This window comes from Aspergillus terreus, genomic scaffold (genome assembly GCF_000149615.1).
Source record: "Aspergillus terreus NIH2624 scaffold_1 genomic scaffold, whole genome shotgun sequence".
Classification (NCBI taxonomy): domain Eukaryota; kingdom Fungi; phylum Ascomycota; class Eurotiomycetes; order Eurotiales; family Aspergillaceae; genus Aspergillus; species Aspergillus terreus.
Genome location: NT_165972.1, coordinates 606,317 through 623,073, shown reverse-complemented (window position 1 = coordinate 623,073; position 16,757 = coordinate 606,317). Strand labels below are relative to the sequence as shown.

Sequence of the window (16,757 nt, the reverse complement as noted above, 5' to 3'; positions counted from 1 at the left end):
ACAGACAGCGATATCTATGAAACAGTGGTCATCTAACTTGACCAAATCCCAGCTATCTTCACTGAAACCGTCATCTCATGCTAGTCGATGGAGCATCTATATCATAAAATCATTGGAAACTTTTGACAGGCTCAACTCCGGCATGATCACGCCAACCAAAAAGAATAACCCATAACCCAAGTAAGACCCATACGAAGCAGAGTCCCATGTTTCCATCTCAGATTACGCAAAGCGCAACTTCAAAGCAGCTAGATGGTGCGGGGGGTGTGAGCGATTCGGAACGGAGGACAGATGGGTGACGGTATTTGGAACGCAGTGAAGCGCTTGACTGGGACAGATGAAACCACTGCCGCTAGTCAACACCGCCATCCTCATCCTCATCCTCCTCCTCATCCGACGCACACTCCATATCACCCAGAAGGCGCACACCACGGCGACGAGGTCGCCGAACACGCGTCGATGCCTTGGTAACGCCGAAGAACGCCACTAACCGAAGGATTCTCCATTTACCACGACGTCGGCCTTGTTGGCGCCGGTCGGAGTCGCGACCATCACGTCGATGACGATCGCGGTCATGGTTGCCGGGGACAACCTTTTCAACTCTCTTCCTCCAGGAAGTACTGTGCCCATGTTAGTGGTATGTTAAAGGAAGGTTATGGTATTAGGGGACTTACGTAGTTGCCGCTTAGTTTCTGCTCCTGGTCCATCTGGGACTGGTGCTTGTTGATACGAGGACGGTAACTGTTGGGGTCACGACGGAAGGTGACGTCCAGGTTCCTCAAGAAAGTGTTGCAACCAGTGACCAGTGACTCGGGAGTGTTGGCGTGGGCATCAACAGACGGCTTACCGTCGAAAACAATGACCCGATCAGCCAGATAAGTGGCCATGATGAAATCGTGCTCGACGATGAAGGCGGTCTTCTTGGTGTGCATGATGAAACGCTTGATGACTCTGGCTGCCACGATACGCTGCTCGGAATCCAGGTAGGCACTAGGCTCGTCAATGAGGTAGATATCGGCAGGCAGACCGAGGGCCAGAACGATGGCAACACGCTGCAATTCACCACCAGACAGGTTCTGGACCTCCTGGTCGATGAAGTCGTCGATCTTGAGGGGCTTGTACACGTCGGTCTGGAACTGAGGAGACAGAAAGGCAGCCTTGATACGCTTGAAGAACAGCTGACGGACGGTACCCTGGAACTTGGGCGTGATCTTCTGGGGCTTCATGCTGATGTTCATGCGGGGCATGTTGACTTCGCCGTCGGGCTTCTCAGCACCAGCAAGCATCTTACAGAAAGTAGTCTTTCCAGTTCCGTTCTCTCCCATCATGACAATGATTTCGGAGTCGGTAAAGCGGCCAGGCTCGATGCTCAGGCGGAAGCCACCTAGGGTCTTGGTCATCTTAGGGTAGCTGAAAGCACGGGCCTTGTCGACCATGAAGTCGTCACCAGCCTCAGCAATACGGAAGGTAAGAGATTCCTCTCTGAACCGAAGGTTCTCCGTGGGGATGTGGCCATCCAAGAAAATGTTGATACCTTCACGGACGGAAGAAGGCATAGTAACCACACCATAGAGGGCAGGTCTTCCGTAAAGCACGCAAACGAAGTCGGACAGATAGTCAAGAACAGACAGATCGTGCTCAACAACGATAACGTAGTCATCAGGGCGCAGAAGCTCTCGGATCTGACGGGCAGCAGCCAGACGCTGCTTGACATCAAGATAAGAAGACGGCTCGTCAAACATGTAACTGTAGGGAATTAGAAGCCGTTGGATGTGATTATAGTTGGGTTGCTTACACATCGGCCTGCTGAACGCAAACAAGACCAATAGCGAAACGCTGGAGCTCACCACCAGAGAGGTGGTCAATATCACGGTTCTGGACCTGGCGAAGTTCTGTCCTTGGTTAGGGGACGCTGGGTTTCATTTGAGACGAATTGCATACCGAGAGTGTCCAGGATGTGCTCCATGTTGTCCATCTGGGCACGAGCCTTGATAAGATCTCCGACATTCTTGACGGGACCCTTGACAGCGCGGGGAATCTGGTCGACGTACTGAGGCTTCACGACAGCCTTCAAGTTATCCTCGAGCACTTTGGTGAAGTAGTCTAGAACACCGGTCAGACAACGATCCTATTCACCGGACCAACCAGGCACAAGTTATGATTATACATACTCTGCAATTCGGAACCACGGAAGTACCGTAGGATCTCTTCCCAGTCCGGAGGGTTATCATAACGTCCAAGGTTGGGCTTCAGCTTGCCGCTCAGAATCTTCAATGCAGTACTCTTTCCAATACCGTTGGTACCGACGAGACCGAGCACCTGACCAGGACGGGGCATAGGAAGACGGTGGAGCTTGAAGCTGTTGGCGGAGTAACGATGCGTGACCTCGGTTTCCAAGTTGGTAGGCAAGTTGATGATATGGATGGCTCCGAATGGACATTTCTTGGGACAGATACCGCAACCGATACAGAGACGCTCGGAGATGAAGGCGATCTTGGACTCGGGAGTCACTTCGATACAGAGCTTACCCGTCCGGACGACGGGGCAAGACTTCTTACATTCCTGGCGACATTTCTGCAAAATATGAGTATGAGCGTATGCGGGAGGACGAGTAGAGTGGCGTAGCAGGTATCACACACCTTCGGTTTGCACTAATATAACGGATAGAATGTCAGCTAACGCGCCTGAGAGGATATCGTGGCAAGGAGGCCTGATGCGGGGCTGATGGAACTCACCTTGTCACTGTTGACAATTGCGACACTGAGAAGAGAGAAGGATACTCAGTCAAAGAAGTCAATCAAAGAGTGAGAGAGGCCGTTCATACCGAGTGAGCTTGTCAGACATGGTGCCTGTTCAGTTGGGTACGAACACGCGCGCAACGAGGAAATCGGTGTCTAGATGTTTAGATCAGACTTTGAATGAATGGAAGACGGACTGCGGGGGACGAGAAATGACGGACCCGACGGGAGTATTGACACGGCGACAGTGGCACTGGCTAGGAGGAAGACGTGAAGCCAGATAGATGTCTCTTGCGCCAAACGGGAGTAGAAAGAAGGACGGTCGAGTTGGAAGAGGGGCTCCAGCGAAAACTATTATGGCCCGGCGCCATTGTGGGCAGCCCGCCTGGACAGCCTCAGGCACCAAGGCAGCAAGCATTATTTCCCCCGCCGCTGATTGGCCGGTAGTGTCACTCCCGAAATCTCTGCCGGAGGAATAGTAACGCCGGAGCTCCGGACTGCTCGATAGCACGTGATGCACAAGCCACACTAAACCTGTTGTGGTCTCGCTTGACTGAACACTAATCCTAACTGGGTAAGACCCGTGGTGGCAGCCTGAAGGGTCAGGCCGACCAACCAATCCTTCACGGCGACTCAACCTTCCCGGCCAACTCTCTTCCCAAACCACCCTCATCATACCGATTCTCCCATCGCTCCTCGCTGTTCCTCTCCACCACTTCATCTTCCCCCCTCCACCCCCACCTTTTCTTTCCTCTTTTCCACCATTGATTTCCTCGTTCTTCCCTCTTTCGGGGTCACCAAGCTATGAATGGTGAGTAAATTTTTCTTTTAGTGTGCTCTTCCAGGACATGTTCTCGCTCTGTTCGCTGGGTACTGCTCCACGGGCTCGACCCACCGAAGAATACCAAGATACCCTTCTCATACTTCGTGACGAGGCTATATCACTTGTTGGAGCCTCTACCGGAGTCTTTCACGTCTTCTGGATCTGGTTTTGGGTCTGAAACTACTTCTGTTACTGCTGTCCTGCCATCCATCCTCTCCGTCGCGTTTCATCAAACCCATCATCAAAACACCCCCATGCATCAGACCTCATCTCCTACCTCATTGCCGCGGCTCCTGAGCTTCCATTTACTGCCAAACGAGTCGCGTACTGGTGCATTTCATTCTCCTGTGCTTTCCATCCCGCCCCGGCCTCGTATGAAGCTTCAATGCTGATGCCACCTCTTTCTCCGCAGCTACTAGCATGGTGATCCCATCTACCTCCGAACCCTCGGCCACAATGACCTTGACAAATGGCTATACGGCGTCTCCTGCCTCCCATGCCCCTAGCATTAAGGATGAAGCCGGTGCTAGCGACGCTGGGAGCCCTCAGTCTGTATCCCCCGAGAATCACGTCGCTTCCGATTCCTCTCCGGAGCCAGATGCCGCGGATGAATCATATGATGCTGGCTCTCCCGATGCGGAGGGCGAGGACGATGATTCTGTGATGGAGAACGATGTGAATCACACGAGTCCCTCCAGTGGTGAAAATTCTTCATCCTCCCCACCGTCGCGAGGCACGAAGCGAAAATCGCCCTCGGTGAATGAATCGGACTTTATTAGACAGAACCCCGACTTGTATGGACTTCGGCGCAGTACTCGTGCTCGCACTACGCGTCACCTAGCAGAATCTGATTCCGATTCTGAATCCGACGCTGTTGCGCCTCGCGCTAAGCGACGACGCGCGGCGGTCTCTCAACAATCCTCCAAACGTCCATCCCGCTCGGCGACCCGCTCGTTCTCCCAATCGTTCTCCGATGAATCAGATAGCGATGAATATGGACCTAGCCGTGCTCGTTCGAGCAAGGCGAAACGGCGACGACTGCTGCAGACATCCCTCAACAACCCTCCTTCGCATGCCGAGGTCCGCTTCTCCACCCGGAACGCTTCTAGAGTCTCCAATTACAACGAGGACGACGATGACTCTATGTTTGAGGATGATGCGGAAGAACTGACGCAGAACTACTGGGTGAATACCGTGGAAGATGATCGCCCTGCCGTTGATGTTGTGCTCAACCATCGCCTCAAAGCTGGTGTAGATCCCAGTAGTCCCGAGCTCGGCCGTCACGACTTTGAATACTACATCAAATGGCAAGGGAAATCCCACTATCATGCAACCTGGGAAACCAGCGAGACGCTTGCCAACTGTCGCAGCACGCGCCGGCTGGACAATTACGTCCGCAAAGTCCTGTACGAAGAGATCCGTCTGAGGCTGGAAGATGATGTAGCCCCAGAGGACAAGGAGAAGTGGAACCTTGATCGCGAAAGAGATGTAGAAGCTATCGAGGACTATAAGCATGTGGAGAGAGTGATTGCGATGCGCGAAGGTGATGAGGGCACCGAATACCTCGTCAAATGGAAACGCCTCTTCTACGACTCGTGTACGTGGGAGACGGAAGACCTTGTTAGTGAAATCGCCCAGCGCGAAATAGATCGCTATCTAGACCGGTCTTCACGCCCCCCTATTTCCGACAAGACGGAGTCCAACCCTGCCACACGAAAGCCATTCGAACCGATCAAGGGCACTCCTACCTTTGTGCAGAATGGTGAGCTGAAAGAGTTCCAAGTCAAAGGAGTCAACTTCATGGCTTTCAACTGGGTCAAGAACCGTAATGTCGTTCTTGCCGACGAAATGGGCCTGGGCAAAACCGTCCAAACGGTTGCCTTCATCAGCTGGCTTCGCCATGTTAGACGTCAGCAAGGCCCCTTCGTCGTTGTCGTTCCCCTCTCAACCATGCCGTCTTGGGCTGACACCTTTGACAACTGGACACCTGATCTTAATTACATCGTCTACAATGGCAACGAAGCTGCTCGCAATGTTCTTCGGGAGCATGAGTTAATGATTGATGGCAACCCAAAGCGTCCCAAGTTTAACGTCCTTCTTACGACCTACGAATATGTTTTGTTGGACTCGTCTTTTCTGAGCCAATTCAAGTGGCAGTTTATGGCCGTTGACGAAGCCCATCGTCTTAAGAATCGGGAGTCTCAGCTTTACCAGAAGCTCCTCGAATTCAGATCTCCTGCCCGACTTCTCATCACTGGCACCCCAATCCAGAACAACCTCGCCGAACTTTCCGCCCTCCTGGATTTCCTCAATCCTGGACTGGTTGACATCGATGTCGATATGGACCTGAACGCCGAGGCCGCTTCTCAGAAACTTGCAGAATTGACGAAGGCCATCCAGCCTTTCATGCTGCGCCGAACGAAGTCCAAGGTTGAGTCGGATCTTCCTCCTAAAACCGAGAAGATTATCAGAGTGGAGCTGTCTGATATCCAGCTTGAGTATTACAAAAACATTCTTACCAAGAACTACGCTGCATTGAATGAGGGCACCAAGGGCCAGAAGCAATCCCTCCTGAACATCATGATGGAACTGAAAAAGGCCAGCAACCATCCTTTTATGTTCCCCAATGCCGAGGCAAGAATTCTCGAAGGTAGTACTCGACGTGAAGACATTCTTCGTGCCATGATCACTAGCAGTGGTAAAATGATGCTCCTCGACCAGCTTCTGGCAAAGCTCAAGAGGGATGGCCATCGTGTGTTGATTTTCAGTCAGATGGTGAAGATGCTGGACCTACTTGGCGAATACATGGAGTTCCGCGGTTATCAATACCAGCGTCTCGACGGAACCATTGCTGCTGCGTCTCGTCGTCTTGCTATTGAGCATTTCAACGCTCCTGGCAGCAGTGACTTTGCTTTCATTCTTTCCACTCGTGCCGGTGGTCTCGGCATCAACCTTATGACCGCTGATACGGTTGTCCTGTTTGATTCTGATTGGAACCCTCAAGCGGATCTTCAAGCGATGGCCAGAGCACATCGGATTGGACAGACAAAACCAGTCAGTGTGTACCGTCTGGTCTCTAAAGACACGGTGGAAGAAGAAGTCATTGAAAGAGCTCGCAACAAACTTCTCCTCGAATTTATCACCATTCAGCGTGGTGTTACAGACAAGGAAGCTTCCGAGATCCAGAATAAGATGGCCCGCAGCGGTATCTCCGTTAGCGAACCAAACTCCACGGAGGATATCTCGCGCATTCTCAAGCGTCGTGGCCAGAGGATGTTCGAGCAGACCGGCAACCAAGAGAAACTGGAACAGCTCGATATTGACTCTGTGCTTGCAAATGCCGAGCTGCATCAAACTGAACAAGCCGAGGAAATCCAAGCCGACGGTGGTGAGGAATTCTTGAAGGCTTTCGAATATGTTGATATTAAGGTCGACGATCTCACCTGGGACGATATCATCCCCAAGGAGCAGCTTGAAGAGATCAAAGCTGAAGAGAAGAAGAAAGCCGATGAGCGCTACCTCGCTGAAGTCATTGAGCAAAATCGGCCGCGCAAACGAAATGTTCCAGGAGAAGACAGAGATTCTCGAGAAGAGCGAAAGGCTAAGCGACGGGCGAGGGTCCAAGTTAGCATGGATGACGGCGAAGAGTCTGATACAAAAGAACTGGACGCTAAAAGACCTCTTATCGAGAAAGAGTATCGTCACCTTCTTCGTGCTTTCCTGCGTTATGGTGACATCAACGACCGCGAAGAGGATGTCATTCGCGAGGCACGTCTCCTCGATCGTGACAGGGAGGTTGTCCGTGCTGCCTTGCGGGAGATCACTACGAAGGCTGCTGAGCTCGTTCGAGCAGACGTCGAAAAGATGGAGGCCCTTGAACAAGCTGGTAAAATGCCAACGAAGAAAGAGAAGAAGGCCGTGTTATTTGATCTTCATGGTGTCAAGCGACTGAACGCTTATACCATTGTCGAGCGCCCAAATGAGATGCGCATACTCAGAGAAGCGACAGCTGCGGTGTCTGACTTCAGAAACTTCCGCGTCCCCGAGGCGACCAAAGCCGCTGACTATAGCTGTGCTTGGGGAGCACGAGAAGACGGAATGCTTTGTGTCGGAATTGCCCGGCACGGCTACGGGGCGTGGACACAAATCCGAGATGATACCGATCTCGAACTTGGGGATAAGTTCTTCCTTGAAGAGCACCGAGTGGAACGCAAGACGGAGCGAGCGAATGCCGAAGACAAGGCGACAAAATCTCCTGGGGCTGTTCACCTTGTTCGACGAGCGGATTACCTACTATCCGTTTTGAGGGACAAAGTTACCAACGGCGCCAATGTTACTGCGAAGAGGGCTGTTGAGAACCACCACCGCAACAACCGGAAGGGTTCTCGGCCCCTTGGTGCCAGCGTATCTGCTTCACCAGCGCCTTCGATTCGCAAAGGTCACCGTGAACCCGAACGTTCTCGACAGCGCTCACACACACATGGCGCGCGTGACAGTGTTGAGCGGCATCACACGCCGAGCCATGACTCACGCCCGAGATCCGTGCACGATGGCGAGCGGAGTCGCCATAGAACTTCAGATGTTTCGAGTGAAGATATCCGGAGGCGCAAGATCAGCGAGAATGGTCATTCTGGCAAGGAAGATATGGCTCGCCAGTTCTTCCGGCCGATCCGTGAGAAGCTGAAACAAGTCTCGACCACCACCAAGGAAAATATCCCGAATAAGGCTGAACGAGCAGCTGAGCTACGTAAATTGCTTCACACGGTTGGCGACTTTATTAGCGACACATTGCAGCAACACGGCACGCCCTCCCTGGAGACTCGACTATGGTTCGTTTAATATGCAAGGTACATGATGGCTTGATCGCTGACCTGTGAACAGGAACTATGTCTCGGTCCATTACTGGCCGAACAAGGAAGCAGGAGGAGCAAAACTCCGAGATATGTACCAAAAGCTATCAGCTGCTCTGAAGAAAGATGCTGCTGAACCTAAGCCAGCTTCGAATGGGAATTAGATCTGGCATTTGTCGCATATACAGCGGAAGCATTGATGATTTCACCTTTTTGCGCCTATGGGAGTTCATACTTCATTTCTTTTAAACATTTTTCTTTTTCCTGTGGTAAATATGTGCATCACATTGGGAAAGCATGGCGACGGCGTCCGGTATGATCTATGAAAGGGTGTTGACCACGAGTGGATTGCATGACATATTTTGGCTTTATTTCTCCCAGGAGCCTGGAACGATGGGCCTTGGCTTTTTGTTGTTTCCATATTTCTGCCCTTGGACCCCCCAATATTGGAGTGTAGGGCCTCGCTTCGTTGTTTGCTGCCAGACGCTTAAGCGGTTCTCCCTTGGAGCCTGGTCATGAAAAAAGGATTGCTTTGCCGAGAACCTGTATATCTTGTTCCAAACAATGCAGCAGCTCGAGGCATTCAAAGTCCTTGATCCGAGTCTACTTACAACCAATTCGCGTAGTCTAGAACGTAGGTGAATTGCTTCATATGAACCAAGGATGACATTACGCCTATGTACCGTGCAGAAAAAGTCGAATTACCGTGTCATAGAATACAAATAGTAGAACAGACTGACACCCATGTGGCTGAAAGAAAATTGCTGGAAAGATGAATGCATAAACCGTGACTCAAATCATACCCCTGGGGCCAAGATAGAGAAGTAGGGAGAACAAGACCCTATTAAACAGTCTGAACAATAGAAGAAAAGGCCCCAGCAACCATATATGGCATAGTATGGATGGGAAGCGAGGCGAAGAAAAGAAAGCGACATAGGAGACCGACGGAAAGACGAGACCGGACTCATGGAGGAGACGCCGAGACGGCGGTCTGTTTCGCATCTGTTTCTACACCGTTGGACCCGGTGTGCTGTGTCTGAGACTTGTCGACACCGTTGGTCGCATTAGCTGGGGCGGACTCACTTTCCATGAGGAGGGTGAACAGCCGCAACTGCGCGTCAATCACGTCGTCAAATATGGCCTCTTTCTCCAGCCACGCCTGCTTCCGTTTGGGTCGGATCTTATTCCATTCGTCGCGTAGGCCCAGGCCTTCCTTCTCGGCCCAGTGGATCTGCCGTCGTAGCAGCCGGTAAAGGTCTTGCGGACGCATCCTCATCTCGTGCTCGTCGAAGCCCAGCTCGGGGCTGAACTCGGGGATCTCGAACTCGTCGAGGTCATCGGTGCCGGCGGTCTCGTTGGCGCTTTCGCTGTACTGGTCGGCCTCGTCTTTCGGCGGATGCGACAGCTTCAGCTTGATGCGTTGGAGCTTCCCGGCTGGCGTGCCGGCGGGCGTACCCGCGACGGAAGGGGGTGCGTTGTGATGTTTGGGCACGGGGTCGGACGGGCGGAGGGCTTCGGTCTCGTGGACGGTTCTCATGTGTTTGGCGAGGGCGTCGGAGCGGGTGAAGCTCCGATCGCATTCTGGGGATGGGGATGTGGGTTAGTTATATGTGGTCAGAGCCGAGCACCATGCGGAGACATGTTTCTGGGGCGAAAGGAGGCCATGCTCACCCGGTAGCGTGCAGTAGAAGGGTTTCTCTCGAGTATGGCTCCTCATGTGAGCGCGCAGTGCGTAGCCGCTGGCGTGCGTTTGACCCTTTCGACTGCAGTCCATCCACTCGCAGGAGTACTTCTTCTGTCGGGTGCCGATGTGCTCATTGTGGATGTGCTGGACCAGATCGTCCATGTTGCCAAAGTCGCCGGCGCTGCAGCCATCCCACTGACACGTCGTGACTTGATCGCTGCCTTTGCCGCTGTAGTCCTCGTCGATGGCGGCGCCGATCAGAGACAGGGTGACGGGGGAGTTGGGGATTTCGCCGGAGGTGTCTGAGGAGATGGAGCTGGAGGGGGAGGGTGGAGGGAGGTCATCCTGGAAGGTCGTCGAGACGGGAGTATTGCGATCCCACGATGCGGCTCCGGTGCGACGGCGCTTGGAAGGAGGCAGGTTTGACGCTGAGGGCGAGAAGCCCTGCTTGGGGTCCTCGCGGTCCGACATGTCGTCGGAGGCGACTGATGAGAGAGGAGAACCAGGGGACTCGGCCATTGGGGGGAAACGTCAAGGAGGAGAGGGAGATGAGAGGGGCAGGCTCAGAAACAAGGGACGTGAATTGGGGCTGGAGGGCCTGGGTTGCGCAAGCGTGAAGCGTTGATGGATGGGAATCATGCGCGGTCGAGTACTGTATGCGCCCACGGCACGTGATTGAGGCTATCCTTAATAATTCCTCTTCCGCCGATTTTGTTTCTTCTTTCTTTCATTCTCTTGCACTCTCCACTGCTCTTCTTTCAACCGAGGAGGGCGGGTATTCATGCATACCGGTTCTGACATGGATCCGGTCAAATTAATCTAATATTACGACTTACTGACTACAGAGTGAGTCCGACCTCTCTCTTTCCCCTCGCTTGCATGATGATTCTATCAAGAATTCTGCAATTCGGACGATCTCCTCTTGTGTGAGACCGCATGTTGACTCTTCTACACTTGATCTGACTTCTATTTCTTATTCTACCATCCACACATCCTCAGGTGAACATCGCTGACCTGAATAGAATCTAGATACCAACCGCGATAGCATATCTTGGACGTCCTATGTTCGATCCGTTATAGTATTAATAAATATCGTTAAATCACAACCATCCCAATGTATAATGCAACCAAAAAGCCACACATGGTCTAGCCTTCAGTACCGCGCACCCACGACCTCGTTCTTGTCCAAAATAGCATCAATCTCCGCCATCTCCTCATCCGTCAGACGAGGCACGCCCTGCAAATTCTGCGTGACCTTGTCGGACGTAGTACCACCGGGGATGGGGATGATGGTGGGCATTCCCGGCCGACCGCTGAGGGTCAAGATCCAAGCGAGCGCGATCTGGACCGGCGCGACGCCCTTGCGCGCCGCCAGGTCCCGGACCTCGTCCACGAGCTTGATGTTCTGCTTCATGGCCTCGTCCTGGAACTTGGGCAAGATCTTGCGGAAGTCGCCGTCGGGGATCTCAGACGCACTTGTGAAGGCGCCCGCCAACACGCCACGGCCCAAGGGGGAATACGCGACAACGGGGATGTTGAGCTCCGCGCAGGTCTTTGCGACGTCATTCTTGAGAATGGTCGTGTCGAAGAGGGAGAGCTCGACTTCGACTGCTGCGATGGGGTGGACCTTGTGTCTGTTTTCGCCCTTTTGTTAGAACCCAACGAACACTGCGTAGGAAGATACTGTAGAATGTAGGGAGACACTTACGCTCGCCGGATGGTGTCCGCATCCACCTCGCTGAGGCCAATACCACCGATCTTACCCTCCTTCTTCAACTGCGCAAGAATCGTGACCGTCTGCTCGACGGTCGTGTTGGGGTCTTGCCGCGCACACTCGAAAATGTCAATCGTCTTCTTCCCATCCAGCACCCGCAGACACTCGTCCACGCTGCGCCGGATGTTTGCCTCCGAGCCGTCCGGCGCGAGTTGGCCGACCTTCAGGCCGCCTTTGATGCTGAGAACGACCTCGTTGGCCTTATCGGGGTGCGCCGTGAAGTACTTGTTGAGCAGGTGGAGGGAGTTGTATTCCGGGGTACCGTAGAGCTCGCCGGCGTTCCAGAAATTCGCGCCGAGCTTGAGAGCGGTGTTCAGGGCGTCGAAGCACTGTTCCTGCGGAGGAGGCTGCGGAACCCAGGTCATTCCTGGTGCATGTTAGCCATCAGACAGATCACGGCGCAGGGAGGATTGCCCCACGGCGGGGAGGATGGACGCACTCATCAAGCCATAGCCTGTTGGGCCGACTTCGCGATCAACGAGCGCAGGCATGTTGGTTGTGTTTGGATGCGTTGCGTTTGTTAGGATATGGGATGGGAGGGAGTGCTGGTAAAGGTGTCGTTGGAGATAGAAGTGGAAGAGGAAGACCGCGGCAGGAGGTGGTTAAATAATCCATCACCGGCTCTTCGGAGACTGTCCACTTTCGTCCAGATTCCATCCATCTTCCAATGTTGCGGACTGGAGACCTCCACCGCGGGGATAAATGGATTTTAGAATGATGTCGATCTACGGAAATCCTAACATATCCCGGAGTTTAGGTGGATTTACCACGGAGACCGACCGTCTGGGAGAACCAAACTTTTGGAATATTATACATATCTTATAAATGCTGGAACAGTTTCATCATACAGTCGCCTTTCGATTTTGCCATCGTCACTCATGTCCCGCTGGCCAAAACACCAAATCGCAGTAATCACACAGAATGGCTAGAATATGAAACAAGTAACCGATCTCCTCCCTAAGAAGATGACAGGCTCTTTAGTTCAGGGTGCGTTCATCGCTAGAATCTATAGCCTCTTTTATCTCTCCCGACACCAGGTCCAATAAATCGCTGGCGTAGCCAAGTGGATCTTTTACCGGGCTGCGCAAGGCTTCCTCTTTGTCATGTTCAAAGCTATCTGGTGCGTGTGTCGTGGTGTTCTCCGTAGGCGAGGCCTTGTCGTTTCGATCGGTATTCTTTTTGGGATCGGCGGGCTGTGTCTCATCCTTCCAGTTCTCAAGGTGATTGAGGTTGCTGAGCTCCTCCAGTCCGAGGGCGCTCAGAAGATGGGTGAAAAAGTCACCGCGCACGTCATCGTACTTCTGGCCACTGTCACTGTCGTCGGCGGGCATCAACCTCTGTTTAAATGGGTTAGTGAGTTGGGCTTGGAGCATCTGCGACGATCGCATTGACATACCGGGTTTGGAGAGCGTAGAGATAGCGATCGCGATGCAACATTGGGCTCGTTCGATCTCTGAATGGGGTAGGCGCTGCTGACTGAGGAGAGGGCCAGCAGTGATAGAACGAGGCAAATGAGGGATATGGGTTTGGTAACAGACATGCTGCTTGGATGCGATCGCTGCTCTGTTGATGTGATGCGATGTGCTCGGTTCAATGGCTTCAATACAGGTAGATTCAATAGATATGATGATCAGTATCGAAAATGAATGAGACTGTCCGTGAGAGGAGTGTTCTTTATATATGCACACCCTCGATAGCTCCCTGGAATCTCCAAGGGCGGCGCTGCCGCCATGTGGAATGAGCGGTCGTTGCGGCAGCAGATCTCCGAGTTCTTGCGGTACCATGGGTCTGGATACTCGAATGCTCGGATTTTTTGGGCTGGCTCGAAATTCCAGTAAAGATTGGTCTCGTTATTGGCCCGTAGTCTCTATCTGCGAAGACAGCAGTGTGTTGACAGGTGCGATCTATGACCACGGCGAAAAGATGCTGCTCCTATTTTGAAGCCAAGGGAGGCGGTGCGATGGAAGATCACATTCCTATTACACCCCTAGGAGTCTGCTGTCACTTGTGCGGTCATGAGCAAAGCAGATAAGACATAGGGCAGACATAGGGATGCGAGCAAGGAGCGCATCCCACCCGCATTCCAGTCACCCCAGGCCCGAGCTTAACACGTCGCGTACTTTCTTATCGCCACCCTTTATCAGGGCCATGTAGGAGGTTAATGAAGCGGGATGAAGCCACCAGGAATGTTCCTGTCGATGTGGGATATCTCCTAAAGCGCAGGGGCTGGTACACCACCCTTGATGCTCGCAGCTCAGCCGTAGGGATCAGACAACGGCGCTCATCGGATATGTTCCCTTGAAAGGACTGACCCTGTAGACCGACCCTGTAGATAGGATTGTGGTCCCCGTGAAGAGTGACAGTAGGATAGAAGAAAGGTGTAGAAGGAGTAAATAGTCCAGATGAGGAAAGGTGTAAACGAGGAGGTTGGGCCCAATCGGAAGGCGGCAGGGAACAACTTCGACCTGCCATAATTCCATCCATTCCGTCACTTCCCCATCTGCACAACTCTCCTCGTGCTGCATTTTCCGCCTCCAATTGAGCCAGCCGCTGACTCGGGCTCACCTCGATCGATCATTCCGATGTCTTCCCAACCCGATATCAAGTGGCGCCGAGGCCTGAAGTTCCCCTCGTTGGAGGAGGGACGAGCCGCATTGATCCAGCACACCATCGACCAGCAACAGTCTTTTCGGGTCGACAAATCTGACCACAAAAGATTCTTCACCCGCTGTCTTAGTGGTCGGGGATGTCCCTATCGAGTGCGTCTGTACGTGCGTCGAGACACAGTGCAGGCACAGGTCAACGAGTACAAACCCGAGCATACATGCAGTCCCGACACTCATGTGGGCTGGGTCCCTCCCACCAACGCCCAGATACAACCTGAAGTCAATGGCGCTGAGTCCGAGGCCACTTCTCAGAATGAACCTGGTACTTTGTTCTTTTCCTTTTTCTGGTGCTTTCTTTGTTGCCTGGTCGCGGGGGAGTATGGGCGCACCGGTCTTCCTTTGGCGCCAGCTCATGTTTTTATAAACCGATCAATTGCCTCATTGTTGATTCTTCCAACTTTCTGCTGACTTGTGTCTAGCCAATGCCATGTCTCAGGACAAGCTGGAGGAGACGATGAAGCCGGATGTTTCTGATCAAGCCGCAATTGCGCAGGCCAATCAGTTCCTCGAGAACCTTCATATTGGAGACGACGCTGGAGCACAGGACCCTAACACCGATTCGGGCCAGGTCTCTCTTGTTGAAGCTGCATCGGCTCCTAATGACGGCTCCACAAAGAAGAAGAACAAGAAGAAGAAGGCCCGGAAAGCCAAAGCCAAGGCCAAGAAGGCGCAGAATGCCAAAAACCTGGAAGGCCCCCAAGAACCCGTACAACAGGAAGTGCTTGCTGTGCCTCAAGTCACGACCTACAACAAAGGCCTTCAGACCCGCAAAGAGGTCCTGGGCAGTGAACACGTTGAACGCTCCCTGTCCTCTAACTCGAATGCATTCTCTCGCCCAATGCAAGACCTGGTCACAGAATGGGCCTGGGGCAACGTTTGGAATCGCGAGGGTCTCAGTCGTCAGCAGCGCAGTCTCCTCAACATCGGCCTGTTGACCGCGCTGAACCGCACACCGGAACTAGCGGTGCATATTCGTGGTGCGATCAACAATGGCCTGAGTGAACTCGAGATTCGAGAAGCTATTATCCATTCCACTGTATATTGCGGAGCACCGGCCGGAATGGAAGCGACGAGAACTGCGGAGAGGGTGTTGCGGGAGATGCAGGAGAAGGGGGAACATAAGCGAGTTCTGGTTTGAGATCACGGTGATATCTATCATTGTCCATCTGTTAGCTGGGCACAGAACGTAGGACTGGGAGGTCATGCAGCTGTGTATACTTCATTGGACATATGAGTCTTTCCAATGTACTGGCATACTATGCCAGGAGACAGGAGACTGACGGTGATGCGCGGGCAGGTGCGAAGACAAGTGTGGATTGTTATTTTACGACAAAGGTGCATGTCATCGAGCCATGACTTATGAATACATGAAAGATCATTTGCTGCTCATTCAAACCATTTGATCCCCGATTGACAACTACATTCTAAGAACTCAGTCTCCCCGTTTATTGCGTCTCTTCTTTGCTGTTTGAAGACGCCGCGTGATATGGACCTCTTCCCAAATCCCGACAACGCCAAGGGACTCCCTCATTTCCAGCAACTAACTACACCCACTCTTGGACCCCCTTTCCCCGGGGAACATATTCTCGTGGCTTAGGCCTAGTACTCCTGGACGGTGGCAGATTAATTGACCATCGGTCGACTCAGCGGGTAGTCATCGCCCCAGCACATATCACCCAACAAAGAGGCAATCCAGAGCGAGCATTCGAGTCCAATCCTTCACAATGCGTGGCCGGCATTACGCGTAGCCAAGACTTTAAGGACGGTAGCCAGGCCTTTTTACCACACGCTAGGATAGTGCCTTGCCAGTTGAAGCTTAGCGAAGAGATCGTCAGACCTAATCCGGTCCTTGCAGCCATACGTAGGGGTGCATGATAGAGAGATGGCGCTCCCAGCAGGCGTCGTCGTCGTCGTCACGACGAGGGCCAAAGTCCTCGACTGCATGTGCCGATATGGTTCCAGATCGGGTCGGATGGTGACCAGTTGGGAAGACGGCGGGATGATCTTGGCCGAAGCGTGCGTGTCCACAGGCTACTCGCGGGGGATTGTCGTCTGCGTTGACAGCTGAATGTTCGCGTAACACTTGGTTCTGTATACAACAGCATTGGCGAGGGTTGACCCGACACTCGTGAGGCGGAAATGCCGGCTTGGCAACAATTGCCCATGGTGCCAGTACATGTTCGTCAATCTATCATTCTGTCGGCAGAGCAAGCAGCCGCGAC

The 16,757-nt window shown here is 53.0% G+C and overlaps 6 protein-coding genes across 6 annotated transcripts; 2 read left to right on the top strand and 4 right to left on the bottom strand.

Annotated features, from left to right (window-relative positions):
• Positions 1 to 596: 596 nt before the first annotated feature.
• ATEG_00220 (ATP-binding cassette domain-containing protein) lies at positions 597 to 2,844 on the bottom strand (the record flags this gene model as incomplete). Its single annotated transcript, XM_001210306.1, has 7 exons — positions 597 to 620; positions 675 to 1,746; positions 1,796 to 1,892; positions 1,942 to 2,103; positions 2,172 to 2,574; positions 2,736 to 2,760; positions 2,825 to 2,844. The coding sequence occupies 7 exons, from the start codon at positions 2,842 to 2,844 to the stop codon at positions 597 to 599; spliced, it is 1,803 nt and encodes a 600-aa protein (XP_001210306.1).
• Positions 2,845 to 4,017: 1,173 nt separating this feature from the next.
• Positions 4,018 to 8,531, top strand: ATEG_00219 (chromatin-remodeling ATPase CHD1; the record flags this gene model as incomplete). Its single annotated transcript, XM_001210305.1, has 2 exons — positions 4,018 to 8,308; positions 8,443 to 8,531. 2 exons carry the CDS (start codon positions 4,018 to 4,020, stop codon positions 8,529 to 8,531), a joined length of 4,380 nt encoding a protein of 1,459 aa, XP_001210305.1.
• Positions 8,532 to 9,375: 844 nt separating this feature from the next.
• ATEG_00218 (C2H2-type zinc finger protein) lies at positions 9,376 to 10,614 on the bottom strand (the record flags this gene model as incomplete). Its single annotated transcript, XM_001210304.1, has 2 exons — positions 9,376 to 9,992; positions 10,083 to 10,614. The coding sequence occupies 2 exons, from the start codon at positions 10,612 to 10,614 to the stop codon at positions 9,376 to 9,378; spliced, it is 1,149 nt and encodes a 382-aa protein (XP_001210304.1).
• Positions 10,615 to 11,248: 634 nt separating this feature from the next.
• On the bottom strand, positions 11,249 to 12,234 carry ATEG_00217 (aldo/keto reductase family protein; the record flags this gene model as incomplete). Its single annotated transcript, XM_001210303.1, has 2 exons — positions 11,249 to 11,729; positions 11,804 to 12,234. 2 exons carry the CDS (start codon positions 12,232 to 12,234, stop codon positions 11,249 to 11,251), a joined length of 912 nt encoding a protein of 303 aa, XP_001210303.1.
• A 612-nt stretch (positions 12,235 to 12,846) lies between these two features.
• ATEG_00216 (uncharacterized protein) lies at positions 12,847 to 13,409 on the bottom strand (the record flags this gene model as incomplete). The annotated part of the gene is made up of 2 exons (XM_001210302.1): positions 12,847 to 13,206; positions 13,266 to 13,409. 2 exons carry the CDS (start codon positions 13,407 to 13,409, stop codon positions 12,847 to 12,849), a joined length of 504 nt encoding a protein of 167 aa, XP_001210302.1.
• A 1,042-nt stretch (positions 13,410 to 14,451) lies between these two features.
• On the top strand, positions 14,452 to 15,673 carry ATEG_00215 (uncharacterized protein; the record flags this gene model as incomplete). The annotated part of the gene is made up of 2 exons (XM_001210301.1): positions 14,452 to 14,797; positions 14,955 to 15,673. 2 exons carry the CDS (start codon positions 14,452 to 14,454, stop codon positions 15,671 to 15,673), a joined length of 1,065 nt encoding a protein of 354 aa, XP_001210301.1.
• Between the last annotated feature and the right edge of the window lie 1,084 nt (positions 15,674 to 16,757).